The sequence below is a fragment of the Aspergillus pseudonomiae genome, assembly GCF_009193645.1.
Source record: "Aspergillus pseudonomiae strain CBS 119388 unplaced genomic scaffold BDV37scaffold_68, whole genome shotgun sequence".
NCBI classification, from domain to species: domain Eukaryota; kingdom Fungi; phylum Ascomycota; class Eurotiomycetes; order Eurotiales; family Aspergillaceae; genus Aspergillus; species Aspergillus pseudonomiae.
In genome coordinates, this window is record NW_022476060.1 from 1 (window position 1) to 25763 (window position 25763).

Sequence of the window (25763 nt, forward strand, 5' to 3'; positions counted from 1 at the left end):
AAAAAAAAAAAAAAAAAAAGCTTTGACTATTATCGACTTTGACATATAAAAAGTAATATAGGGAATAACATGGGGGATATAGCATTGGGGCTAAGAAAGAATGTCCAGACAAGACTCTGTAAGGTACCTCCTGCAGAAGAGAGGGAAAGAGAGGCAGAAGGGCGAAAGATGAGAGAAAAAAAAGAAACCATCACATCGAAAGCAACGCACTGTGAATAAGACCGGCAGAAAAAGAAAAAAAAGGAAGGGGAAGGAAAGAAAGAAAAGCGAAGGAGGCCTGTAGATGGTGAGGCCAAAGAACTTGTGGAACCGAGTCAACCGACAAGGTTGATCAGACAATTAGACATTATCATTGAGAATCGGACAAGAATATGGAGATATAGAGAGGGAAAGGGAAAAAAAAAAGAAAATTGCAAAAAAAAAAATTTGCAAAAAAAAAAAAAGAAAAAAAAAGAAAGAAAGAAAAGAAAGGAAAAGAAAAGAGCGTAGGTAGAGGAAGGAAGGAAGAAAATAGGTCAAGTTTTGGCAGTCTCCATGGAGCCTTTTCCTTTTCAGTGGCACAAAGACATTGGGAGGAAATGCATTCGGAGATATCTAGGAAAAGAAAAAGAAAAGAAAAGAAAAAAGGAAAAAAGGACAAAAAAAAGGAAAGAGAAGAAAAACTAATCAGGGACACATGCTAAGACTCTTAAGACTCTGGAGGATGCGTGCCAGTGATACAGTTCAGGTCTCTCATACTTCCAGCAACTCACTTGTAACTTAACTTCTCAGGTGCTTGCGTTGCAAAGCAATCAATGGTCCATGCTGTGATTGAGGGCCGAATTCCACTGAGAGGCACAGCTTAGCTGAGAAGTAGATAGGAATCAACTCAATTGGCTGCACTGAAGAAATAGACCCTTGCGCTCACATACATGATGGGTGTTTGAGTCTCTTTTCCATTCATTCTCTTCCATGCTTCTTACGCACCGCTCCTTCATTGAATATTGACAAGCACTCCCTCATCCAGGATGAAGAGACCAAGAGACTGTGTGTATCTACCTTGTCTCGGTAGTACCTAGCAGCAACTAATCGTCTAGTATTCTTCCACTGATGTACTGCTCCAGGCTTGTCACCCCCTATTTTGGTTAATACTATACATAATCCAATAAGATAGTAGCGAAGCCTCTGCGCAGAAGCCCATATGAAGCCCCTTATTAGTTTCCTGGGAGACCCACGCATCAAGGAAAAAAGTAACTTACTGTGTGTATGTACGGCATGGTCTTATCAGGCAGCAGTAGGCGTAAATTCTAGGCCGTGTATTCTGTAATGTAGGTAGTACATGTTGGCAATTAGATTGAGCCCAATTGAGTAAGATATCTGTAAAACGTATGTTTAGAACAGGCTTCTGTAGAAGGGCTCAGGGCCCTTTCGGTCACCGCTCCGTATGATAAGTACTGCATGTTTTACCCATACTAAGTAGTATGTGGATCGGTCGGCCTCGAATAGATGAAGGGCGAAGCAGAGAAATACAAACAAGAAATAAACCTACAGGTCCTGTAGGAGACTTATCTCTAGGCTATACTCTGCACGGGTCATGTTCTTGCTAAACTTTCTCTTTCTTCAGCCCTGCTTTTTGAGTACGTACAACTGAAACCAACGGCAGGCCGTATGATATGGTATTTTATGAAACGGTACTGTATGAATTGGTTGCCCACACATAACATAAAGACAGGATTGATCTACCTACCTAGTACTACATAGGTATCTACCTATATATTACGCTTGGGTGTTTGTATACCCGTAATTGCCAGTAGTCGGAAAAAACGAGTGTATTCCTTTCCCATGGCGCGCCCTGGGTAGGTATGTACTATGGAATGCCTCATTACTGGGTTTTGGTTAACAGCGGATGCCTGTACAGCTGTACAATATACCTGGACACTGTACTACACCAGGGTCCTTGGTTTTCCCTAAATCCATTTGCTTGCAGGAAATGCTGTGGGTTATCATAGACTAGCTACCAGCATAATTAACAACACTGCCATGCAAAGGGTCAGTGATGTTAACATGATTGCTAAGAGACCTTGATCCCCTTCTGCAAGTAACCGGATTGGATGGACGAGGCTCCATCCGTTGCCTATCTGTGCACAACAATTGAACAGGGGTCTATTAGGACGCTGTACTCCGTAGTTTTCGTCGGCTGATATCAGTGGTTAATTTTCATGGAGCTGGGTTCCCTGCAGAGCCATCTATGCTACTTGTACGATATACTATCATCAGAAGTGTGATGCAAGTAGTACTAGTCCTACTATTATTGGCTACTGCTGTCAGCGTCTAGTGGATATAAAGAAGCATTGGCACAAGGTCTACCAATTTTATGTCGTCCAAGGATTCTCTATTCTGACCAAAGAGCACAAAATGCTATGGCCCGTATGTGCAAAGTGTCATCTTTTAGATCATTTGCACATATACTTTCTAGTGTATAATCAAAACAGGACACCGGCGGACTAGCAGTTTGCTTAAGGCGAATCTGTAGACTACTACACTATCAAGAGAGCGGAGAGGGCTACTTAGAGCTTTATAGTGAGTAGCTTCGTCTTAGATGTGCCTCTTTACTATATTACCCTATTTTACGAAGTACACTGTGTCCCTAGAAATAGCATCCCAAATAAAGCTAGGACTTCTGCACAGGGACAAGGGGGGAAGAGTAGTAGAACCTACCCAGCAAATTATACTTGACGGAACTACTATAGTAGACGTGAAATGCGTGGCTGATGGTCAGCTTTGCGGTGAGGGGCCTGGCCACGTTCTAGAATTCGGTACAAACAACTACTCTAAGACCTGGGACCCGGGTATGCCCTGTATGCTCCCTGGTTTGTTTTGGGACAGGATCATAGAAGTAACGCCCATTAGTGACCCATTCAAGTGCATGGATTATGTTAATAGCTGCAAAAACCGAGTGGGCGATAGTACCGAACGTCTACCGGGCACCGTCCTTGTAATTAAACTAGTACCCATGATGTATTTGACACATATTAAGGTGAGACCAATACGGTGGGTGCTACTGGGCAGCAGGACTCAGGAGAGCCATGGGTGTTTGGTCCATGAAGTCTACCTTGAGTCCCTTGACCGTTAGTTACTATACTACCCAGACTCCATGGTTGAGTGCGTTGGCAACCTAGTTGTTACGATATCATTGGCCAAGGAAGAGATCAGTTGTCCTTTCGGGTCTTCGTGTAGTCGATCCGATGCTGTGTCACACAAACAATTGCAATGTTCACAGAAAACATCGGAGGCTGGCTGAGGCCTGCTGGGAAGGTGCATATCATACATTAGTGTTATCAGTTTCGTAAACAGAGTGCATCAACTTGTTCCCTGATAGATCACCAGGGTGCCCTGTAAGATTTTGAAAGCTGGTGGCCTGGCAATTGTTGCAACTCGCCTAGAAGACTTGGTGCACGGTCTCCCTTGTCCACGGTATAATACTCTGCGTCGACCTAGTATAGACTCATCAACAGCTTCCGCCTGCCGTGGCTGATCGGACTTGATTGAAGACTTCTAATAGCAAGACGATGATAGAGCAGTGAGGTTATGTGGAATACAGGAAACAATTTTAAATGTGGCTGATTTTGTTTCAACCACCCCCCTCGAATTTCTTCTTCCTATCGGCGAAAATGGCTCGATGGGTGTTAACAATTGTCGGGAGAGGGAATAAAATTATTTATTTTATTTTATTTTATTTTATTTTTTTTTTTAAAAAAAAAGTAGACAAGCAAATGAGGAGGTAGGTAGTATTTCTCGTATACTCTCATTGTCACCAATTGTTCATCGAGGCGGGCGATCCCATGCTCGGATTCGCTACCTAGAGCGATATTCTTAGTCTAATACAAACGGAACGGCTGATGCATTAATGGACATGGAGTCGGTACGAGAATTTGAATCATTTACATGAAGAGGTATATACCGCGGCAGTTATAAATACATAGAGCTCCTGCTTCTTTAGTATCGATACTCCCATAAGGCACGACATCCTATTTTAAGAAAAGCAGACAGAGAGGAAGATCATAGCATCGACCGGTTCATTAAGGTCAAGGAGTCCATAGCCTTTAGTCATAACCTCATGCAGGATGCCCATTGCAGCTTAACCACAAATAGGGTTATCCCACTATCGTGAAAACGTTTCTTACCATCATCAAAATATTTGAAGTGTTGGAGGTGGAGCATCGACCAATGAAGTATAACCCCAATGTCTCCAATGGGTATCACTGCTTCAACTTCTCTTTCACCAACCTTCCCATTCTTCCTTAGGTTTTTTTTTTTTTCTTTTTTCTTCCCTCTTACCCTCCTCCCGGCCCTCTCTCTTCTTTTTTTCGTTACTTTTCCATCGCCCTTTTCGCCAGAGGGTGGTGGGAACAGAAAGGGTATGTGTTCAATATGCCTTGATGATCACCCACCATTGTGGTCCCACGTACTGTTAAATTGCACCAAGTCTCGAATAGCCCATCGCCAGCCGTCCCCAAATCTCATACGATCGAAGCCGACCCACCTATCAACTTTACGTCTCCATTTTTCTTCTTCTGCGCGCTGACGCCTGATGAATTCTGGGCCAACATCAAATTCTTCCGTCATAGGCCACTCGTCTGACGAATCCCCACAGCTTCGATCATCACCGCTCCCACCGAACCCAAAATCGTCATAGGTACTCGAGTTTCGCAGTCTGGAACTGCTAGTCTTGTCGTCGAGGTCACCAAGACCGGCGAAAACATCATCCTCATCCTGGATTGCCACCAGCCCTTTTGTCCCTGGTTGCAGTGGCGCCAGTTTAAGCCAGCACATACGTTGTGGATCGAACACCATCCCACCAACTACCTGCACATTCTGCATCGCGCCTACATTAGTGATAAGAGCGGGTGCTGGCTTTGGTGATTTGGGTGAACCCTTTTCAAACTCCCGAATCAAGCCTTCATTTCCTTCCCAACGGAAAGCAGTAGGGTTATATTGCATGCCATTTACAGCTAGGTCAGTCAGTCTATAGTCCAATATCCCCGAACAGAGAATCAACGTACATTTGGGCTCCTGGACACCTGCTCCCAAAGGTTTAATTAAGTGTGGTTTGCATCCAGCCGCAATAGCCGGTCTACCCTTTCTGCTTCTTATTGCCGAGGTTAAAGGAACCCGCGAGACTGTTTGTGCTTTCCAGATTGCGTTCAAAGAGGTAAGCGAGGCATTCTCACGAGCCTTTGCGTTGAATGTCATCGAGGCGATGCGCTGCTCCCTTGCGTTTCTTGAAGCGTTGGTGTCCCGTGCAAATCTGGGGGTGGAGTCATGAGATTTTGAGGTAGTACCGAGTACCGATTGTTGAGGGGTAGGAGTTTGTGTCCTCGCTGGTATGGTGTGGCTTCGATTCAGCCTACTTCGAAGAGACCGCGGGGCTCCACGTCCAGAAGGAAGCTTCACGAATCGGCTTTCTGCTGAAGTAGACGTTGGCAAGTCATCAAACGATGCCAGCTCAGTACCATCACCAAAGTTACGCCGACGGGTTGGGCGGGTAAGTGTTCTCTTTGAGGAAGTGACTAAGGCCTCGGGACTTGAATCATTTATACTGTTACCGAAAGCATCATGGCGATTTGACCGAGACAGGCGAGATGGCGCTTGCGAATTGAATGTGTCATTGGAGCTATCCGAATTTGTACGACGGGATGGCCGGTAACTTTTGACACTGGCATGGTGTGACTGATTTTCTGACGCCCCAGCTGGGATAAACGGTGCATGTGATTTACGGTTCAATGCTCTCACGTCATTTGCGCGATCAACCGGAGTTCTTGGTCGGATGGTAGAAAAGCTCGATCCGTCTAGGCGAGAAGGGGAGCGCTGGAAAGATGGTGTCGCTGGCTGTTGTGTGTTTCGCATCGATGGCATTGACCGTTTCTTTTTCAGTAGCTGGTTTCCCGCAGTGATACGTTCGCTACCGACGGAGCTCTTTGGGACTCGCGAACCGACATGTCGTCTATTTGGAGCGGAGTTAATCGGGGACATTAATGTAGATCCAGATGGTGTAAGACTAGATAGTGATGAATGCGAAGAATGCCCCCCTCCTCGTGATGGAGGCGTCCGGAACTTCGATAGAGGAGCACCGCTTTCTGAAACGGTTTCCAGGTGTGTTGAGTGCGGACGATCGTGATTAGAAAGACGGGGTATCCGAGTCTTCGGGGAACCTGTTGTGTGCGTGAAGGTCAGAGTAGTTGCCGAACGCCTGGCTGGGCTGCCAGGACGTTCCGTCTTGCATTTAACGTTTGGATTTATCGAGAGCCTTCTTGAATCAAAGACGTCATCGTCCTCGATTTCAAGACCCGAGAAGAAGTTATCTGTGCTGGCCGACTCACGGCTTGGCTTCGCTAGTTTCGGGTGGCTTAAGTTTACATACTTCGGTTCTTGCCGCTTCTTAAGAGATGACTCTAAGTCCAAAGGTCCGTCAGGGATGATGAGGCCGTCTAGACCTTCATCCTCACTCTCCGCAGTTAGGCAACTGGAAGCACTGGGACTGACTACAGAGACCGAAGAGCTTGGATTCGATCGATGATCCCTTGTAGTACCACCAAATCGGACACCAATACTGCCTTCGGACCAGTCAATATCTAATTCATCCGGCGTAGGACTTGAAATCCTCGAGATCCGCTGTCGATGTGATAGTTGTAAAGGCAGGTCATCTGCCGGCAATTCAAAATCCTGCTCAAAGTCCTCTGAGTCACGGTTCTGTTTGTCAGGCTTCGAATTGCTAAGGAAACCATTCCTCTGCGGAGACCGAGATACTGGAGCTCTGATTGTAGGAACATCATCTGCATCGTCGACACTATCATCGACCGGGTAGCTATCCAAATTTGCGAGTGCAGACTGCAAGTGGGAAGAAATGTCATCACTCCAGAAGGGTGAGGCCGACGTTTTCACAGGGCTCGTAGCAGCAGAGCTAATCTGCCGGAGCGATTCCGGGAACGTCGACTCTTGTGGACTCCTTAACTCCAAGACACCATCTGGTCCTGGGAACTCCACGTCTTCGGACCAGTCATCAACAAAGTTTTGCTTAGGTTTCCTCCGCCCCAGGCGTTTAATAGTGCCCCCGACGAGAGCTGACCTGGGCAAGTTTGCAGGTAAAGGAATTCCTGCACTTTTGGCAGACGCTATGGCTTCTTCGTTCACACCTTCTTCATTATCCAATAGTTGAACTTGCCAATCCTCGTCTTCACCCAAGTTGGAGTCAAGATCGGAGCGTCCGGAACGACGAGAGGAAATTGAATCTCGGTGACCAGACCGACGAATAGATGAATTAGTTACTGATGTGGCACTTGATGCGGTGCGTAATTGGATGTCCTCGTAGCATTGTAGGTCGTCATCATCGTCCCAACATTCGATTGTTTCTTCACCACGGCGTACCTGGAGTGTTAACGACTCCATGTCAGAAAAAGTGTTGAACAAAAACGAAAAGTATAGATCGTATTTCCGAGGGACAGGTTCAGATATTTTCGGCGTTGAAACCCACTGCGTTGATACAGAAGAGGAACGTCATTCCGTGTGAATGGAATCGGCTGGATTACGGTGACGTTGCGGGTTTGGTAGGTGGAGCGATTTCTTTCTTTTTCCTGGAATGGTGCGTATTTCCTGAAGCCCCGTCTCCTTCGCAAAATATTGATACGTCAAAACCAAAAGAATCGTAGACGGGTGGTAGAGGGTCAAAAGCGAAGTCACGCGTGCCTCTACAGAAGAGAAACGGAACAGGTGACCCGGCCTACGGAGAAAACCGACACGAGCCTGATACTCAGCAGTCGTGCTGGTCCGCGTTGTGGAGTGGTCGTGGCCGTGGTCGTGGTGGCTGGAGGATTCCTTCAGACGAGAGATCGTTTAAACGTTAGGTAACAAGGGGTTGATGAACTACACAACCATTGGCGGGTACATCCCAACTGGAAAGCCTCTGTCAATGATTTGTAGGGGGTTTCAAAGGGGTGAGGTTTGAGTGAATCTTTCCCTTTTCCAGAAGAAAGTGCTCCGGGGTAGTTAATGACTGAGGAACGGGGATTTAAGTAATAAGGAAGGGAAAAGGGTGGACATGGGAAAAGGCACTTACAGTACTACTATTATTTGCTCACTAGTCTCATCTTTAGTTTGGGTCTGGTGGCACTAATTAGTTAGTAGTTAATAGTATAGCATGGTATTAATACTATTTAGTAGTATTATAATTTATTACTAGTAGTATTGTTCACCCGGATCCACAAGCCGTTGGATGCGTTCGGCAGAGGGATCTAGTAGGTACGTCGTACCTGGTATTCACTTGAAGTGAGTCGCCTGACACACTCTGGGCGGTTTTTCCAGTTAGGTTGCTCCGGTAGCTATGAATAAACATTCGATGTGTATAGAGTAAACTACAGGGTGTAATGATGTATCAAATATTCCAACCCATTCTAGGTAGTCTGTTTTCATACCAGTTCAAGGTAGAATAAATATAGTATATTACCAGCCAAATCAAACAACGCCTTTGACAAGACAGACCTCGAGGACTTTATACATCGTATCTATCTAGAATCTCGAACCATACATGTCAAAGTATACGTGAAGCTCTCTTCCCAACAGAGAAGCTTCCAATGGCAATGTTTTAAATTTTACTAAAAGTAGTTAAGGCGCGCACTACTAATGTTAGTGGAGTACTGCACCATACCTCCGCACATCACCTGCAGTGCTACTTTGTGGCTCGTCCTCATTCTTAACCTTACCTTTTTTTTTTTGATGGGTCAGAGGAACCTAACAGGCAGCCATCTCTATACCTGGCCTGTAGCCTATGATGACCCACTGCATCTGAAGCTTTAAGATACTAGCTTAAATAGCAGCAGCAGCATTAGTACCAATATTCCCTCTGTTCTAAATTGCCTGTCACTCAGCCATCTCTGGCACTCCTCAGTATGTCCTCCGAGCTTGGCTTGTCTCCTCGGGTTCTGCGTCTACCCAGGGCTGACAATCCTGAATCATATGTACTTGTTCATATCACTCGCACTGGCTCGTCTCTTGTGGACTTGAACGTTACGGCTACTGAAGGCGAGAACCCGTATACTTGTACAGGTACGCCGACCTCTTACCTTGCTGGATTTTATTTGTTGTTCAAGTAATGGAGCATGAGCTAAGACAATCAGGGCAGTGCATAAGTCGCACCTACATGAATTTCGCTCCAAAAACTATGAAGGTAACGACGAGGAATGGGCGCAAATTGTGTCACATGTCTTTGGCCAGCTGGATGAGTCCGACGCGAAGATGAAGAAGCTGTGTGGTATTGAATCGTCGGCTAGCATCATTGGAGCCAGTGACGCCGAAGATAAGGAGCTAGTGATCACTATTCGAAAGAGGATCCAGACCATAACTGTATGTGCATTTTGCATGTAAACACATATTTTAATCTCTGACAACGTAACAATTTACAGCAAAGACTTGGATCCGTGACTCTCAGACAAGATGACCAGCAATCTATCCAGCTCTTTGACTGGGCAGGGCTTGCTGCCGTCAGGGCCTATACCCTTGAGCAGCGCTTCACTTCTTTGCTTGCTCGCTACCGCAGTGCTGAGACCATGATTAGACAACTCAACAAGCAGCTCGAGGAGTTCGTTTCCGCGAAGACACAGCACGAAGAACAACTAATAGTCAATTTTCTCCAGCTGCTGAACGAAAAGAAGCTCAAGATACGCAACCAGCAACGCCTGCTAGCCACTGCAAAAGTAGACCCAGAAAAAGGTGAGGTCAGGTTAGATATTATCCAGCACGGGATTGACCGTTGACCCGTGATTTTATAAAACCAGTGTCTTGCATTCAGAATGCAACATCAGATCAGCATCTCCGACCGCACAAAAGTATCCGGGTCACGAAGCGTACTGCTGCGGAAATGAGTGATGATGAGGCGGAGAGTGAAGCGGGATTCGAAACAATGGAATTCGATCAAACTATGCACTCAAATGACTCTGAGAAGGCCAATGAAACGGCCGATGAGCGATCTTCAACACCTCAGCCTCTGGAGGAAAGTGACGAAAATACCACAGATGAAGGGTCTCCCGCGCCCTCAGATCCGACCGGCAGTGAGGACGAAAGACATATGCTCGAACGTAGAGGTCCAACTGGTCGCTCTGTAATTAAGGAACTGCCCCTTCCTCCTCCACGAAGAGAGCTTCCATTTGCCAGGAAGGTTCAAACGGCCGTAACAAAGCCAAAAACACAGGCACATCAGCAGGAGAATAATAATACAGAGGATACTGCTGGGGAGACAGATGACGATGAGCTATGACTGGTATCAGTATGTAATTAATAAACAGTATTTGGGCGTATACCGCAATTCGTGTTGCACTGAACACTTGTTACTCTTTAATCTTGTGATAACCATCGTCAACAAGCTGGACACCCTTCAATTTGTGAAATTCGACTAACTTTAACGCTTCATCTACAGGTTTGGTATTATAATGAATACTCGAAGATCCTAAAGTACCTGTATACGCAAAAGCTGAATTTTACCTCAATCTTATGTACAAGTTCACCGCTACTGACATCCCATTTTATACCAGAGGGTGATATGGGAGGCATCTTGGGAATGAGGTGGCAAAACATGACGACTAACAGTTTCAATGATAAGGGAACAAAACACAATAAAGAAGTATAGGTGTTACAACGACAACGCCTAGACAATAGACAAACAAGAAAAAACCTAGGCATATCATGCTTTAAGTGGCAAGGGCTTAGCCGTACAGAGCCTGGGGAGACATTTCACCAGCGGCCATAAAGTTTGTCTCTGGGTTTCCTGTGGCCTTAGCTGCTGAGCATCGGGCCATCGTTGGCGAGCTGTATCTCGATTAGAAACGAAAAATTACGTAGATGAAGCAACCGTAGGGGTACATACCTCCGAGAAATAGAGTCGGTAAAATAGAAGTCATCGATAACCCTCTTGAAAGGTGCCAGGGTTGGCTGGGTGCCCTTGTTCTGTTCAACCAATTGAATCTTGCTCAACAAGCCCAGAGATGTTGGCTCAACGACATCGTATCGGCGCATCACAGGGCTAATCTCTTCCATACGGTCGCGAAGTGCTTCAACGTCATCGTAGGGAAGAGGCACATCAAGGAACTCACTGGTGGCACGAATAATCTTCCAGTCATCGCGTGCAGCACCAGGCAACGAGGTCGCCGCGCGTGTAACTTGTACACGCCCCTCAGTATTGATATATGTGCCGGACTTCTCTGTAAAGGCAGCACCTGGAAGGACAACATCGGCAAGTTGAGCACCACGATCACCATGATGTCCCTGGTAAATGACAAAAGCATCATTCGGGATCTCATTCTGACTAACTTCATCCGCTCCGAGGAGCCAAATCATCTTCGGTTTGGTCTGAGCAACTTCTGGAGAGGGTGTGGTGAAGCCAACTTCGTAGGCAGCAGCACGAGATGCAGCGCGCTGGAGAACATTGTACCCCTGCCACTCGGGAGTGTTGAATGTACTCGAATGCTTCTCTACAAAGCTGCCTACTGTCTCAAAAATCGCTTTGGCGTCTGCGTGCTCTGCTGCAGCGCTACCAACGATGACCATGGGGCGTTTGGCGGAGGCAAGCTTTTCACCGAATTTCCCTGCAAGAGCCGTTTTTAGAGCGGAAACATCGGAGCCAAAATGCTCAAAGTCGAAGGTACTCTCAAACTTTTCACCAACAAGTCCGATCTCAAGATCAGAGCGCAGATACTGTTTGCGGATGCGTGCGTTAAGGACCGAAGCTTCGTGGCGAGGGTTTGTAGCGACCAACAGAATGGCATCAGCCTCTTCGATACCATAGATCTTCGAGTTAAAGAGATAACTCGAACGAACGTCAACACCGTGAGCAATGGGTGAGCTGCCACCTGGCTGGTCCAAAGCAAGGTTATCAGAACCAAGCTTGTTAGCTAGATCTTTCATGGCAACGAGCGATTCAGCGTCTACTAGGTGTCCAGCAACGGCCTTGAACTCATTTTCCTTGGGCTGGAGTTTCTGACGAGCCGAGGAGATTTCAGTCAGTGCTTGTTCCCATGTCGCGGGGACGAATTTTCCTTCCCTGCGGATAAGAGGCGTTGTAAGTCTCTGGGTTTTCAAGCCGTCGCACGCAAACCGCGATTTATCGTTAATCCATTCCTCGTTGATGTCGTCGTTGAGTCTCGGAATGATGCGCATGACCTCCATACCTCTGCTATCTATCCGGATATTGGAGCCCAAAGCATCATGGATATCAATAGATTCGGTGTGTTTCAATTCCCATGGGCGAGCACGGAAAGCATATGGCTTTGAAGTTAGTGCGCCGACGGGGCAGAGATCAATAACATTGCCGGAGAGCTCAGACTCGAGGTTCTTTTCCAGATAGGTACCAATCTGCATATCGTTTCCTCTGCCGGCAGTTCCGAGTTCCGGGGCACCAGCAACATCATTCATGAATCGAACGCAGCGGGTGCAATGAATACATCTATTCATAGACGTCTTGACCAAAGGTCCGATGTTCTTATCTTCCACCGCTCGCTTGCCACCAACCTCATGGAAGCGCCCACGATCGGCACCATAACGCATTGACTGATCCTGAAGATCACATTCACCACCCTGGTCACAGATGGGGCAATCAAGGGGGTGATTAGCGAGGAGAAATTCCATAACGCCCTCCCTCGCCTTGTGGACAAGCGGTGAGTTAGTCTTCACAATCATTCCCGGCTGTACGGGCCAAGCGCACGATGCCACTGGTTTCGGTGCACGTTCAACTTCAACTAGACACATACGACCTAAAGCAAGATTAGCAAATCTTTAAATTTGGCGTTATATAAGAGCATACAATTTCCTGCAATCATAAGCTTTCTGTTGGGATGTTAGCAGAGGATATAAACGTGGCTTCCTAGAGAGGGCTGAGCGTACTCGTGGTAGCAGTATCTATTGGGATTATGGTTAGCTTTATTTAGTAATCTTCACTGCACGTCACTATACCTTGGGATTGTAGCGCCCGCTTTCTCGCAAGCTTGAATAAGAGCTGACCCGGCTGTGGAAAGGTGTGAGCAGGGAGAGCTAGAACGTCATATCGCGAGGTTAAATCACCTTCTACTGAGACTTTTTTGCCATCTAAAGCCATGGAAATCAGCTTCAACACAGGTATGGAATTAGAAGATCAACGAAGCCATACCAATTGTAAGTTCTACTTCGGCGAGGCGATGGGTTGTCGTTGCAAAGGATCTAAGGTAGTTGACTTTTGGGACCCGGACAGCCCGGGCGGCCGCACGAAACAACTGCGGCCGCATGCTGCGAGAAATTAAAAGGGTAGGGAAGGGAAGGGAAAGTAATTGGAAGAGGAGAAGGGTGGATGAGGCCCAATGCAGAGCTTGAAGAGCTGATGTTCTTAAAGAGAGCACTTTTGGCTTGTTCGGATTCTGCCAGTCAAGTCGGGGCGTCACTCGCAAATTGCCCGCCTCGCATTGGCTCGGTTATGCGGCAAATCATTTAATCCGAGTCACACCGTTTAGTCACGTTTTCTAAGCACCATGGAGGTGTTTTTCTTTCCCTTTTTCTTCTTCTTTTTCTTCTTTTTCTTCTCTCTTTCTCATATCAAACTCATTCACGGGCATGATTATTGTAGGTGGCAGGGCTTTCTTCTATCCCTCCCCCCTCTGCTACATGTCCCAAGAACAAATGCACTGAGCTGGAGCTCCTTAAGGTTATTCTCATCCTATTGATGTGACTACCTGATGAAGGTATAGTTCTTTACTGACAGTGGCAACACTCATTGTTGTATATGTATTGATATAAACGAACGAGCGGGCACTAGTTATTCTCTAATAGACTCTTGTTAGTATCCAAGTACACCCTGGTAACTTTCATGGGCTTACAGCCTCAGAACTTAAGGAATATCTTGAGGAAGTTCTGTCGGAAATTAAGCGATCGAGCCAGGTCATTGACTGGTTAAGATTTCGCACACTGCTAACTCTCCTACTATTCGAAGGTACTGCGTAGCTTATATAGCTGCAAACAAGGCACGCGAAATCACAGCATTGTAAAGGAAGCTTATTGAACATGTACTTCTATTAAGAGTCTTCCATACCAATACAAAGATATTGTTCAACAGCCCCCCCGGCCCCCAGGAAAAAAAGGGGGAAAGCACGCGCAAGAAAAAGATAGAGAAAAGGTACCTCACGGCAAATTGAACATTGTTAGGCCGCAAGATCAGACCACTCCGAGGAGCAGAGTAATGACCATGAAAATCAGGGCCAAGACCATCTAAGAGTCACTTGGCTGCCAAGTCGTCTCTTGCTTTGTGCCAGGTGGTAGCCATGCCCTAGTATTACTGCTTCCCCTGGGGCGGACTCGGCCTGGTCTATTATCGTCCTTCTTCGGGTTGGTTGAAAAAGAATGCGTGTCGTCTAGAAACTGACGTTCAATAGTTTTCCCCGATGGAAATACATAACCGTTCGAATCCCATGTTTTAGTTGTACTCCGGATGTTTAGAGGAAGTACGTTTTCCTTCGGACGAAAGTGGTCTGCGTTCGCCCTTTGGTCTGCTAGGTCATCATGGCTGTTGCGATCGTAGAGATATAGTCCAATGAACGTAAGGACAATGCCAATTGCCTGCATAGCAGTAGTTGAATTGCCAAACCATACTATCGCAACGACAATGACAAATACTCTCTTAACCAAAGATGCGACTGAGTAAGAAACTGGGGATATCATGGATAGCAACACGAATGCTAAGATGTTTTGTGCAAAATGGGAGACTCCGTTAAACACAAACTCAAATATGAGAGCACCATGGTCTAGAGAGTTCTCCTTGTCTGACAGCGAGATGGTTCCATCCTGCATTATATCTGAAAGTAATGGATAACCCTCGCAGAGAACCCAGATTGGAAGCGTTAGTATGAAGGCCAACCCAGAGCAGTAGCAAAGTAAATTTAACTTGTCCAGTTTCCGTTGAGCAGACAATTGTGTCTCCGATTCTCCGTGCGCTGCTTCGTTGAACAGCTTCTTGGAAAAGATGTTTTGCGAAACGAAGACTAGAGCCGCAACCAATGCGCACATTATTCCAAAGAAATTGGTGGAAAACCCAGTGGAACAAGCAAGCATAACACCTAAAGTCAAAGGAACAAGAGATAGGTAGGTAGCACTGGCATATCGGATGCGAAAGAACACGCGATATGCTAAGACTGTAAACAAGGGCGATAGTCCCTTGATTGTATGAACTAGCGAGACAGGTATTTGGGAAGTGGCCATGGAACTTAGTATGTGGCCTGCTAGCTGAAATGCTGCAAGTGGCAACGCAGTCATTATAACATCGCGTGAGGGGTAACGGATACCGTTTTTGAGGGCTGGTACACTATTCCTGAGCCATGGTAGTATCTTCGATAGATATGACAGCAATAAGCACCATATTGATACAAAAGCGAATTGCACAATTGTAAGAGTAATGGGTTTTGGGAGTGCATTCAAGATGGATTTCGACGACGTGTTTGTTAGGGCGGAGGTCATGTACCAGATAAGGCAAAGACTCTATGTAGACGTGAGCCATGATTCCTGATAAGGCGCAAGAACGATTCACCATACTATCAGTTTATATGACACCGGCGCCCGGAGGGCTTGGGCCAATTCTTGCGCATTGGCACTCACACTGGCATTACGTGTGCGGATGGTACTGATTGCCTCGCTGATGCTTTTTCTCGGCTTATGCTTTGGATGCCTGACTGTATACTCTGTAGCAAAATGGGATGCTTTGCGCGGTTCCCAGCGATCATTCAGTGTATACTTTGTCGCAAAACTTGAATGAGGTTCTCTTGAATCTGCAGCTATTTCATATTGATCGTCCTTGAATTGCGGGAACTTGTCTATCGGACTGGTAGTCATCGATTGTGAGGTACAATCAGTCGCTGAAGTCTGCAAATCTGACTGTCGTATAGAAGAGCGCCGTCCAGTGCCAGTAACAATCGCTGTAGTCATTCCTAATCACTTGGTAACTGGTTTTTCATGTCTTTGTGGTTTGTTTTCCTTAAGACTAAAAAATAGATCTGAACGGTAAAGTTGAGCGGCCGTACAAACGTCCGTGATAATCTGGGCAGAAGCTGAGGAAGGCCAATTACTCCGACTCTCTCAGGCAAATTTTTCAAGGAGAATTCTCGCGTGCTGGTGGAAAGGTGTATGAAGTCGACTTAGAAGGATGTTGGGGTATAGGATGGAACAGTATCCAACTGCAGTCTTGTAACGTTTGCGGTTCTGTCGCTGGATGACGAATCCTTTCTAGCGAATGAACATCAAGGATGGGAACATGGTGCGGGACCACACCTTATCACCAAATTTAATTTACGGGATACGTACGGAGTACTCAGGCATCCTACCCGTGACCTACTCCATAAATAATGGAATTACACAGTATAACTTGTTAAATGTGTACAGAGTACTTTACTACGTAAGGGGTCTCATGTGCGGCTCAAAAACTTCTGACAAGCTGAACTCGAGTCATGAGACGAAGCCCTGGTTACTACAATGTAGCATAGGTCTTATTAGTAACATCGTTGTCTGACCGGCACATACCAACTGAATGCATGTTACATGAACCTATATAATTTATTAGCCACGGAAGGAAAGATAATGGTATATCAGTCTTGTTCGTTGATTTATCTACATGTGTGCCTCTATACTCTGAATACTGATTGCCATTTAATGCCTAAAGTGCGTTGTTTCGCGGTCAATCTTGATTCAGGCCTACTTCGTCTGGCATATGTGGTAGTAATATTGATGGTAGAACCACGTGACAGATTTAGCGTACAAAGTATGCATGATCTTCAGTTCTTGGCACTTTTGTTACCTACATAACTCAGCCCATTCTTAATTATTTCTAGTTCCGAGTGGAGTTTTAAAATCAGTACTATCAGAAGTATAAAATATCTGCAGTAAACTAAATTTATCTTGATTTAGTTCTAAACTTCAGAATTCAATTTAATAACGAACTGGCTGAGTTATGAGCGTTCAAAAAATGGGCTATCTACAGAGATGGTGCGCGAAAATTGAAAAAAGGTGCCAAGAACTGGAGATCATTTTGCATGTAGTAGTAGATGAAATAGCGGCAGTTGATGAACATGATTTATGTAGGGAGTATGTTGACAATATTCACAGAACTCAACTATAGACAAACAGTGTAGTCATAGATCCCCAGCATATCTACGATTGATTACGATAAAATGATCCTATAGTAATTTGGGATATATAGATAGTAATAGAGCTCACAGTTTCTTTCCCCTTCTACCCTACGTCCCTGTCTTTTCTCTCTCTTTTTTTCTCCGAGGAAGGGATTTAAGCTTTCACGCTGCGTACTATACTACCCTAAAGAGTCAGGGGAGACAACCCCCAAAGTGAACATAATATACTCTGTAATAATAATAGAGGTGGAATGATAGAAAACTAGCCTACGTCTAATATATGACAATCATATCTTATTACTATTCACTAATCATCGAAGTCTTCGTAAAGAAAAAGAGAGAAAATCCCTCTTTCGACGCTACTGTCCAGAGACAGGTTTGTTGGATCTATATATAGTCTATTTGAAGGGTATCTAAATATCCCACCGATTGGTTTCCACTGGCTTTGTTTTCTTGCTTCTGGCGAAGGTATGACATGGTTTACTGAGGGGGAGTAACATTGCGATAAAGAACATGAATGATGGATGATATGAATGAGAGAGATTGGACGATACAACACTAGCTACTACCTAGTCATATCTCATACTGTGGAAGAATTCTAGACATATCTCTGTTAATCTAGTCGAATATTACCGTCGCAGACTTCAACCTATCTGCACCCCAAGTCTTGTAAAGTTATCTGATTGCAATTTTGTAGTCACTTGATGACTCAACTATTCGATAGAAACAATGAACGAATGAACAAAAGACAATTACTAGCACGGTATGATTTTATGAAGCTACCATATGATTCTGCTTAACCTCTATCTAGAATCAACTGAAGGAACCTTTTCCCCGAAAAGGGCATTACTTTCCAAGCTTGAAATGATGACCCCGATCTCACCAAGCTTGGGCTCCGTACTACTACTAGTAGCACTGGTAGCAGTGCTACTTCTGCCACTTCCGGGAGGATCTGCTTAAAAAAAAAGAATTTTCTTGCTTAATGTTGTATACATCTATCTAGGGAGTTGCTGGTCCTGAGAGCCACGGAAGGTATGATTTGGAAATATGTCGATGATGACCGGGCTGGCCTAAACACATCGCAAAAAATGGCTAAACTGATGTAGATGACTATTTGAACAGGAAGTACGTGTTAGTAACTAAATATACTAGTTTATTCAAGGTCAGGCATGGCCTATTACTTTACTTAAGTGGAGCTGGGCTTAGGAAAGTGACTTCACTGGAGAGGTCCATCTCAATGCAGGATATTTATGAAAGTGGAACAGATACTGTCAAGTGGAATTTCCGGTGTTGATAATCAAACTCATACGGGAGCAAGCTGCACCATACTAGGTACTCAGTGCCACTGCTGCTGCTATGGTATGTAGATTCCTGTATGTGCTAGCTATCTTGCTAGATGCCGATGAATATCACTAGGAAGATCCGGGGCATACTGATCTGGTCATAGCCAGATATAATAGGCAATTCTCTCCCACGGTAGTCTTCACATTTTGTTTTTGGGTCATTCTACTAGCACTACCTAGTACTGGTAGGTGAGGTCTTCTCCATGGATACTCCTCCTACTTCCTTAGCGGCTAGCGCATTCTTCCATTTAGTCCCCATCGTTACTTCCCAATACCATACACCAATGATTTATTTCTTTTTTTTAGTGTCCATGCCCCAATCTTTCCATTTCTGATCTTGTCTCTTCTAGATTCTGCCATCTATCTCGCGTCTCTTTCCCCACTAAAGATAAAGCCTATCTCTTCACTTACTATCATCTTTTAAGCATTTGCCCCAATTCCAGTTTGTTGTTGCATGTGAAAGCATTTGGATTTCAGACAGTGTCGTTTCTAGCCAACAGCCTGATTGTGGTTAAATTGTTGCTTGTTTATGAAGGCTTCCTTCGACTATCTAGGCAGAAATGTCACTACTGTCCACCGGGTCTCCTACAATCGGCCGCAGACTCTCTGAGGTCAAGTTATTCTCAAACGATGGACAAACATCATCCTTTGGACGTGAAGCATCCGTAAGTGCTGCAGAAAGTAAGAGTGCAGCTATTCCATAATAATCATACTTTACTCTAGAGCAACAAGCATATGAACGCTTCTAACAGCCCCCCCGATCCTCTGGTATCCTCCAAGCTTGGGAATTTTCAACCCACGGTTGGTGAATTCAATGATATCCCATCGAACAAGGTCAGGTTTCTTCCAAACAAAAATTCCATGAAGGTCAAAGTGTCTCACAATCCCAGAAGCAGAAGTTGGAACATCCAAAATCCATTTCTCCAGTTGATAACTCCGAGATGGGAAAACTACTGGCCAGGCTCTCGCCCAAACCTCAACCATCAGGTATCAAGCTCTCAACAAACCAGGGAATACTCACAAGGCTATCCGAGCAGCAAACTTTACTTGATCGGCAGAGGCGTGCTCTTTATAGCAGCTATGAGAGCTTAGAAGGGCATGGTGGAGCCAACAAACCGTCTAGTATTCTGCCGCTTACTTCAACCTCGGGGCCAGTTCAGTCTCTTGCCCAAGATTCAGCCCTACCGGACGCCACTAACACCGACTCATCCGAAGTTCTTCGCCTAAAGCAGGAACTACTTGCTGCCAACTCAAGGATTGCACTTCAAGAACAAGAGCTTGCACAGACTCGCGTAATCAAACACACACTGGACCAAGCCCTTGGCCCTCCTTCCGAAGTTGACTTCAATGGACGGGAGGTCACGGAGCAAACAATCAGTGATTTGCAAAACGCCTTCAACGCTTCGAATCCAACCTTCAGCCAGCTTCAGGATGGATGGAGTGGTCCAGACGACTCTCAATCAGACATTTCTGATGCGCTTTCTACGGGTGCATACAGCCGGTCGCGAGGATTCTGGGTTCCCCCAATTCAGCAGAGGTTTAATATGAATATGACTAACCCAATTACTGATAAAGCTTACGGCGAGCCAATGTCAATGTCTAATGATTTCTTTAGTCAAGATCTGAGTAGGCCTTGGGGACACCCGCTTCCCCACATTGGTGTCTCAGGAAACACTTCGTCTCAGCCTCATCGTGTGTTCTCTGGTCCGTTAACTGGAGCTTGCAGTTTCGATGCACGCCTTGCCAGCGAGCAAAGTAGGTATGCTTCAGGCTCAGGCGCCGGGCCACGCCGGTCTATCACACAAGCCAACCGCGGTGGGTCATGTTTTCCAACGCAGAATTCTCCTTGGGGAACATTCGCTGCCAGCTCCCCGAGTATCCAGGCGCCTAGATCACCTGCGAACCGCCAAAGCAGCACATATCAACAGATCGGATTGTATCCTCTACCGCCTTATCATCAACAGCCAGTCGGGACTCCCCTATCTCCGACAGCCTCTGAGTTTACCTCTTCCAGCGCGACTGCACCGCCATGGACATCTTCAGCCGTGAGGAGTACCTAATCTTGTATTCCTAGCACATGCTCACGCTTGTAGGTCGGTGTGAGCTCCACTCAGACGTACATTTCGCCTCTCGAACCACTTAATTACCGCAGGCTCCTCGACAAAAATGTCTCTTGTGATTGGAGGTATATTGTTGATAAAATTGTTTGCAACAATGATCAACAGGCTTCTATTTTCCTACAGCAGAAACTCAAAGTTGGAACAGCTGAGCAAAAGTATGAAATTATAGAGGCCATAGTGCATCAGGCATATCCCCTAATGATTAATCGTTTTGGCAACTTTCTTGTCCAGCGTTGTTTTGAGCATGGCACATCTGAACAGATAGTTGCCATTGCAAATGCAATAAAAGGCAACACATTGAGCCTTAGCATGGATCCGTTTGGCTGTCATGTAATCCAAAAGGCATTCGACTGTGTCCCTGAAGAACACAAAGCTGTTATGGTCCATGAACTTTTACGCAGAATTCCAGAAACAGTGATCCACCGGTATGCCTGTCACGTCTGGCAGAAGCTTTTCGAGTTACGATGGAGTGGTGAACCTCCGCAGATTATGGCCAAGGTCAACGAAGCATTGTGCGGAATGTGGCATGAAGTCGCTTTAGGGGAGACAGGAAGCTTGGTGGTACAAAACATATTTGAGAACTGTGTGGAGGATGAAAAAGTAAGAGTGTCCGTCTCTGCTATTCTAAACGGGCAGACCCCATACACCAAGGAGACAGCCAACACACGACCAGCATAAAAACTCATGAAGAAGGAAGGAAGGGGTTTTAAGTATACACGGGCAGAGAATGCTGACGAGCCCTTAGCGTCCGGCTATAGAAGAAGTGCTAACCAAGATCGACCTACTTGCTCACGGCCAGTTTGGAAACTGGTGCATTCAACACATTTGCGAGCACGGCGCACCTCATGACAAGAATCGTGCCATTGAGCATATCCTCCTATGGTCAGTTGACTATAGCATGGATCAATTTGCTTCTAAGATAGTGGAAAAATGTTTGAAAATCGGTGGCTCTGAGTTCCTAGACCGCTATCTTACTCGAGTGTGTACTGGCCGTGCTGATCGACCGAGAATGCCATTGATTGACAGTAAGTCGCAAGTTCAAGCTTGGGGAGGGATTAGTCCTAAACTATAGATAGTTGCTGGGGATCAGTATGGGAACTACCTCATCCAGTGGATCCTTATGAACGCCGCGCCTCATCAGCGTGAGCTAGTTGCAAGCCATATCAGGTATGTTTTGTTGTCTAGTTTATTCCAACAGCTCTAATTCTCCCTTAAAGGAAACATATGGTCTCTTTACGTGGGTCTAAGTTTGGTTCTCGAGTGGCTATGCTCTGCTGCAACCCGTCTCATATTACACGCCCTGGACCAGGAGCTGGTATGCAGATTGGTCGGTTCACAAACTTCAATGACGATAGGTACCAAACGTCAGGTCAGAATGGAGGCCGATTTAATCGTGGAAGCCAATGGAACCCTAACTACCCGCCATTCCGTTAAGATCGGCAGCAAAAGCGTTTGCAAACAATGGGTTCAATTCTCCCGTTACTTGAGCCTCGGGGGCAACATCAGCTGGGTCTGTGGTGCTTAATGCACGGGTATACGGCTGACACAATATAGTATTGACTTAGTATTCTACGGCGCTCTCGTCCAGGGTTTCGCGACGCTCTGGTCATATTGGGCAAGGAGTATCTACAACTGACTGATAATGAGCGGTCCTCTCAACGTTCTGCGCTCCATGTTCCATGTATCTAAAGCTAAGACCCTTTTCTTTGTTTCAGCTTGACAAAAGAAAAAAGTACTTTCATGAAATAGCTACATTTTATCAGAAAAACAAAGCTACAGGAGTGGGTTGTTATGCGAGAGATTTGGTTTACGGAAGCAAGCAACACTATGTGTGGAGACTCACCTTTTATGTGCTATGTCTGGTCACTCATTAGTTCCTAGTGTTATGTTATTCTTTTACACCCAGAAGAGTCTATAATCAGTGCCCAAGGCCATGTGACATAAGTTCCATAAAAGATACCTACTTCTATGGTGGGGACTAATGATCGCCGAAGTGGCCTATTTCTCGCTAGAATATTAAGGGCCCTAGGATCAATGGTAGCGGTTCTCATGCCCCAGATTTCCATCCTGCCCCGCCCATTCTAGGTCTAAGAAGTTTCACCAACTTCGTCCTTCTCCCAGGGCTTCCGCCTCCTAGGCTTAGTGCTTGGTGTGTCATGGCCTGTTAATATAGTGTCTGGTATCTGCTGAATACCAGGGACTGGTTGGCCAGTCGTGATGAGCTCCACGATATGGGCGAAGGAGGAAGGGTATGTAGGTTCCTGAACAGGTATGGATGTCTGTTTGGAATGATCCATTGAAATATGTGTGTCCGCTACTGGAGCATTAAGCTGCTGAGGCGTGGCTCCGGTGTTCTGATTTCCAGACAAATTTTCAGCATGCAACCACGCCTTGTAGGCTGCAAAGTTCACAGATTGGGCGAGCTTCTCTTTTCTATTGACAGATCAATGGATAGTGGGTTAGCTTCACCATTTGCACTTGCAAGCGCTAGCAATACATAGTGTACTAAAATGTACTGATGTTTCCTTGGATTTTTTTTTTTTTTTTTTTTTTTTTTTTTTTTCTGGATTTATTTATTTATTTTTTTTTTTTTTTTTTTTTTTTTTGCATACCTCGAAAAATAGAAGCATTTGGCTTGTAAGACAAGGTCGTCGTTGCGGCCGATCTCTGTTTCAGTTGCAGGGATATCCGGGTGACTGAGGATAATCGCAAGGCCCTTTGCAAACTCGCTATCTGTGTGGAACGGATAGGATCTAAGCTTTTCATATATTTCGATTTCGACCTGCTGAGTTGCTGAAATAGAGTTACCGTGGTCAGCTGCACTGTGTGGTGTCTCCACGGGCAGCTTAGCAGAGAGGTTATTGTTGACGACAGGTGGAGTATCCATGAGGGATCAAAGTAGGATTTCACTCCGAAGAGGAAGAAAAGTGCCAAAAAAAAGTTTTCTGTTCTTTCTCCAGTTTCCTTTCTCCTTCAGTGTATGATTGCTGATTGTTGAAGGGAACTGCGATACATAGGCGTTAACAAAATGACGATAAGAATTTGGATTAGCCGAGGCTTAGAGGTATGACATGATGCACAACACCAATTATAACTGCAGTTAGTGATTGAGCACCAACACCCAAGTAAGCAAAACTCATGGATTTATAGTTTTGCTATACGATGCTGTCATATTCTTAGGATAGAACTTCATCAAGACCAAGTTCCATTGAATTATTACCTGTAGTGGGCCTAACGTACATCAAGATATTCACGAATCAACACGTCGAAGGAGAGAAGCCCCCCAACCCAAAAAAGAAAAAAAAAAAAACTCTCCCAAAACGCCGGGCTATGCAGTGTATCATCCATGAGTATTTAATGAAATCTTCGAACATGCGACTCGCCTTACACTACGCTGAGGTATCCATTATCTCCAGGCCCAGGCCCGTTTGACTTCCCAGGTCAGCCTTCCTGGGGATTATAGTTTTGCTTTGACAGCCAGGGCAATTGTGCACAACTTCATGGGCAAAGAGGTCACAATCGATACAGAAATGATTCTCGCATGCGGTACATTCGTAGCGGCTGCTTACGCTCGTCCCTTTCACCTGGCTTTCCGTCATTTGCCATTCATCCTTGATAGGTACTGGAGGAAAAGCTATGCCGCAGGCGAAGCATACCGAACTGCGAGAAGCTCGTTGCCAGGGGACCTCTACCCAGTTTATCAGGGGAAACAAATGATGGTACGACCGAGCGAGATGAGTGGACAGAATTAGAGTGAGGCCGCAAGAAGGACACTCTGCAGGAAGACCACAAACTTTGCTGCTACAACGTGAGCACAAATAACCTCCACAGGAAGGCCTTGAATGGCACGCGCAAAGAGAGGGGGAGCCTTCAACAGTGCGAGATGGAAACCCCATCATTAAGAGCGAGCTTGCAGACTGTTTTTGGGAATATGTGGCTGGAGGTGTCGTTACGTCCATTAACAACTCACGGAAATGTTGCTCGTTGAGTGCCACCCCATATCTAGTGTCATCGCCGCCGTTCGTTTTTGCGCAGAGCTCACGGCAGATGGCTACTTGAGCAGCGAGACCTACGATTCCCACGCGCACTTTATCATTGACGAGGGTAGCTATTGTTTGATGAATATCTCCAGGGTCAGATGAAAGAAGAGAACCAAATATGATGAATATCTCTCGAGTACCATGGCTGGGTGTATGACTGTAAAGAGACATGTTAGTTTGCGCCAGATGAAGTCCAACACAAATAATGCCTGTGTGGGCAAGACTCACAATAGCGCGCCACGAGCCATTTCCAGGCCGTTCTGTAAACTTGGAAGACCCTTCGGATCTTGATCTCTTAGGGTTTGTATGGCACTAATATGTTCCGTGGGGTTCCCACTCATATCACTTATTCGGACGGCGAGACCGTCCCTTAATCCAAGGACACCAAGTTGAGAGATCGGATTCTGCTCGAAGAACTCCCGCACAAGCTCTTGTGCGTACCGTAGCGTAAGGAGATATCTTGTCGGGCGAAGGTCCTTCTCTGTCATGGATTGTGATAAGTCGACTATCAGGATGAGATGACGAATAATACCACGTTGTAAAGGCGTTGTATCTTTCAGAAGCCTGCGTTGAAAGTGCATTAATGTAATTTGCTCGACCTGCAGTTTCTGGCCGCCTTCCTTCATTCCTCAAGCTTACCTTTTCCTTTTCCCAGCCTCCAGGAGCCCTTCAACTGTCGAGCTAATCGTACCATCAGCGCCTTCGACCAATGTCTCCCAGGTTCTCGAGACCTCCCATTCAGCCCCTCCGCGCTGTTTCCTCCTCTTCACCCGGGATGCAGACTCTTCACCCCGAGACCCTCGAAAAATATTATTATCATCCTCATCCTCAGAAACTTCCCCGATATACTCTTCATCGGAATCAGCCATGGGTTTAATGTGTTGAACGCGGAGGGTTGAATATTCGGGAAATTGGTGCTATTGTGTATGAGTCGTTTCGGAACAGTCTGTAGTTGGAACTAATTTAGTCAACTAATAAATTCTTATTAAGTCGGAAAAGGGTCCAAGCTCCCGGCGGAGCTCCGGGTGTGGTTAATTTTTAGCTTATTGGATATCGTCGGGAACTGATGTAAGACTTAATCGATTCTTTTTTTTTCTCTCTACC

The 25763-nt window shown here is 45.7% G+C and overlaps 7 protein-coding genes across 7 annotated transcripts; 2 read left to right on the forward strand and 5 right to left on the reverse strand.

Annotated features, from left to right (window-relative positions):
* Positions 1–3813: 3813 nt before the first annotated feature.
* On the reverse strand, positions 3814–8067 carry BDV37DRAFT_255803 (putative cytokinesis regulator (Byr4)). The gene is made up of 2 exons (XM_032082759.1): positions 5043–8067; positions 3814–4991 (listed from the first exon to the last, which is right to left on the reverse strand). Exons 1-2 carry the CDS (start codon positions 7423–7425, stop codon positions 4423–4425), a joined length of 2952 nt encoding a protein of 983 aa, XP_031938409.1. The 5' UTR covers positions 7426–8067; the 3' UTR covers positions 3814–4422.
* Positions 8068–8693: 626 nt separating this feature from the next.
* Positions 8694–10412, forward strand: BDV37DRAFT_186347 (uncharacterized protein). Its single transcript, XM_032079585.1, has 4 exons — positions 8694–9078; positions 9155–9375; positions 9435–9741; positions 9807–10412. Exons 1-4 carry the CDS (start codon positions 8922–8924, stop codon positions 10283–10285), a joined length of 1164 nt encoding a protein of 387 aa, XP_031938410.1. The 5' UTR covers positions 8694–8921; the 3' UTR covers positions 10286–10412.
* A 68-nt stretch (positions 10413–10480) lies between these two features.
* Positions 10481–13385, reverse strand: BDV37DRAFT_255809 (putative NADH-ubiquinone oxidoreductase, subunit G). Its single transcript, XM_032082760.1, has 7 exons — positions 13166–13385; positions 13081–13104; positions 12973–13024; positions 12904–12918; positions 12824–12846; positions 10892–12773; positions 10481–10833 (listed from the first exon to the last, which is right to left on the reverse strand). Exons 1-7 carry the CDS (start codon positions 13278–13280, stop codon positions 10731–10733), a joined length of 2214 nt encoding a protein of 737 aa, XP_031938411.1. The 5' UTR covers positions 13281–13385; the 3' UTR covers positions 10481–10730.
* Positions 13386–13599: 214 nt separating this feature from the next.
* BDV37DRAFT_255812 (putative ER to Golgi transport protein (Sly41)) lies at positions 13600–16169 on the reverse strand. Its single transcript, XM_032082761.1, has 2 exons — positions 15571–16169; positions 13600–15516 (listed from the first exon to the last, which is right to left on the reverse strand). The coding sequence occupies exons 1-2, from the start codon at positions 15958–15960 to the stop codon at positions 14254–14256; spliced, it is 1653 nt and encodes a 550-aa protein (XP_031938412.1). The 5' UTR covers positions 15961–16169; the 3' UTR covers positions 13600–14253.
* A 2890-nt stretch (positions 16170–19059) lies between these two features.
* Positions 19060–22053, forward strand: BDV37DRAFT_296361 (armadillo-type protein; the record flags this gene model as incomplete). The annotated part of the gene is made up of 6 exons (XM_032090099.1): positions 19060–19164; positions 19510–20544; positions 20593–21219; positions 21365–21644; positions 21696–21786; positions 21837–22053. The coding sequence occupies 6 exons, from the start codon at positions 19060–19062 to the stop codon at positions 22051–22053; spliced, it is 2355 nt and encodes a 784-aa protein (XP_031938413.1).
* Positions 22054–22489: 436 nt separating this feature from the next.
* BDV37DRAFT_255816 (DUF5572 domain-containing protein) lies at positions 22490–23624 on the reverse strand. Its single transcript, XM_032082762.1, has 2 exons — positions 23232–23624; positions 22490–23052 (listed from the first exon to the last, which is right to left on the reverse strand). Exons 1-2 carry the CDS (start codon positions 23504–23506, stop codon positions 22707–22709), a joined length of 621 nt encoding a protein of 206 aa, XP_031938414.1. The 5' UTR covers positions 23507–23624; the 3' UTR covers positions 22490–22706.
* Positions 23625–23773: 149 nt separating this feature from the next.
* Positions 23774–25595, reverse strand: BDV37DRAFT_255818 (TFIIH/NER complex subunit SSL1). The gene is made up of 3 exons (XM_032082763.1): positions 25299–25595; positions 24888–25223; positions 23774–24816 (listed from the first exon to the last, which is right to left on the reverse strand). Exons 1-3 carry the CDS (start codon positions 25526–25528, stop codon positions 24009–24011), a joined length of 1374 nt encoding a protein of 457 aa, XP_031938415.1. The 5' UTR covers positions 25529–25595; the 3' UTR covers positions 23774–24008.
* Positions 25596–25763: the final 168 nt, after the last annotated feature.

Coding starts and splice junctions, on each gene's coding strand:
- BDV37DRAFT_255812 (XM_032082761.1), bottom strand. CDS start 15,960: ATGACTACAGCGATTGTTACTGGCACTGGACGGCGCTCTTCTATACGA. Junction 15,517..15,570: donor CGGTGTCATATAAACTGATA/GTATGGTGAATC, acceptor ACGTCTACATAG/AGTCTTTGCCTTATCTGGTA.
- BDV37DRAFT_255816 (XM_032082762.1), bottom strand. CDS start 23,506: ATGGATACTCCACCTGTCGTCAACAATAACCTCTCTGCTAAGCTGCCC. Junction 23,053..23,231: donor AAATGCTTCTATTTTTCGAG/GTATGCAAAAAA, acceptor ATCTGTCAATAG/AAAAGAGAAGCTCGCCCAAT.
- BDV37DRAFT_255809 (XM_032082760.1), bottom strand. CDS start 13,280: ATGCGGCCGCAGTTGTTTCGTGCGGCCGCCCGGGCTGTCCGGGTCCCA. Junction 13,025..13,080: donor CAAAAAAGTCTCAGTAGAAG/GTGATTTAACCT, acceptor ACCTTTCCACAG/CCGGGTCAGCTCTTATTCAA. Junction 10,834..10,891: donor ACCGACTCTATTTCTCGGAG/GTATGTACCCCT, acceptor ATCGAGATACAG/CTCGCCAACGATGGCCCGAT.
- BDV37DRAFT_255803 (XM_032082759.1), bottom strand. CDS start 7,425: ATGGAGTCGTTAACACTCCAGGTACGCCGTGGTGAAGAAACAATCGAA. Junction 4,992..5,042: donor AGGTGTCCAGGAGCCCAAAT/GTACGTTGATTC, acceptor TGACTGACCTAG/CTGTAAATGGCATGCAATAT.
- BDV37DRAFT_255818 (XM_032082763.1), bottom strand. CDS start 25,528: ATGGCTGATTCCGATGAAGAGTATATCGGGGAAGTTTCTGAGGATGAG. Junction 25,224..25,298: donor GAGGCTGGGAAAAGGAAAAG/GTAAGCTTGAGG, acceptor CTTTCAACGCAG/GCTTCTGAAAGATACAACGC. Junction 24,817..24,887: donor ATGGCTCGTGGCGCGCTATT/GTGAGTCTTGCC, acceptor GTCTCTTTACAG/TCATACACCCAGCCATGGTA.
- BDV37DRAFT_186347 (XM_032079585.1), top strand. CDS start 8,922: ATGTCCTCCGAGCTTGGCTTGTCTCCTCGGGTTCTGCGTCTACCCAGG. Junction 9,079..9,154: donor GAACCCGTATACTTGTACAG/GTACGCCGACCT, acceptor CAATCAGGGCAG/TGCATAAGTCGCACCTACAT. Junction 9,742..9,806: donor AAAAGTAGACCCAGAAAAAG/GTGAGGTCAGGT, acceptor TTATAAAACCAG/TGTCTTGCATTCAGAATGCA.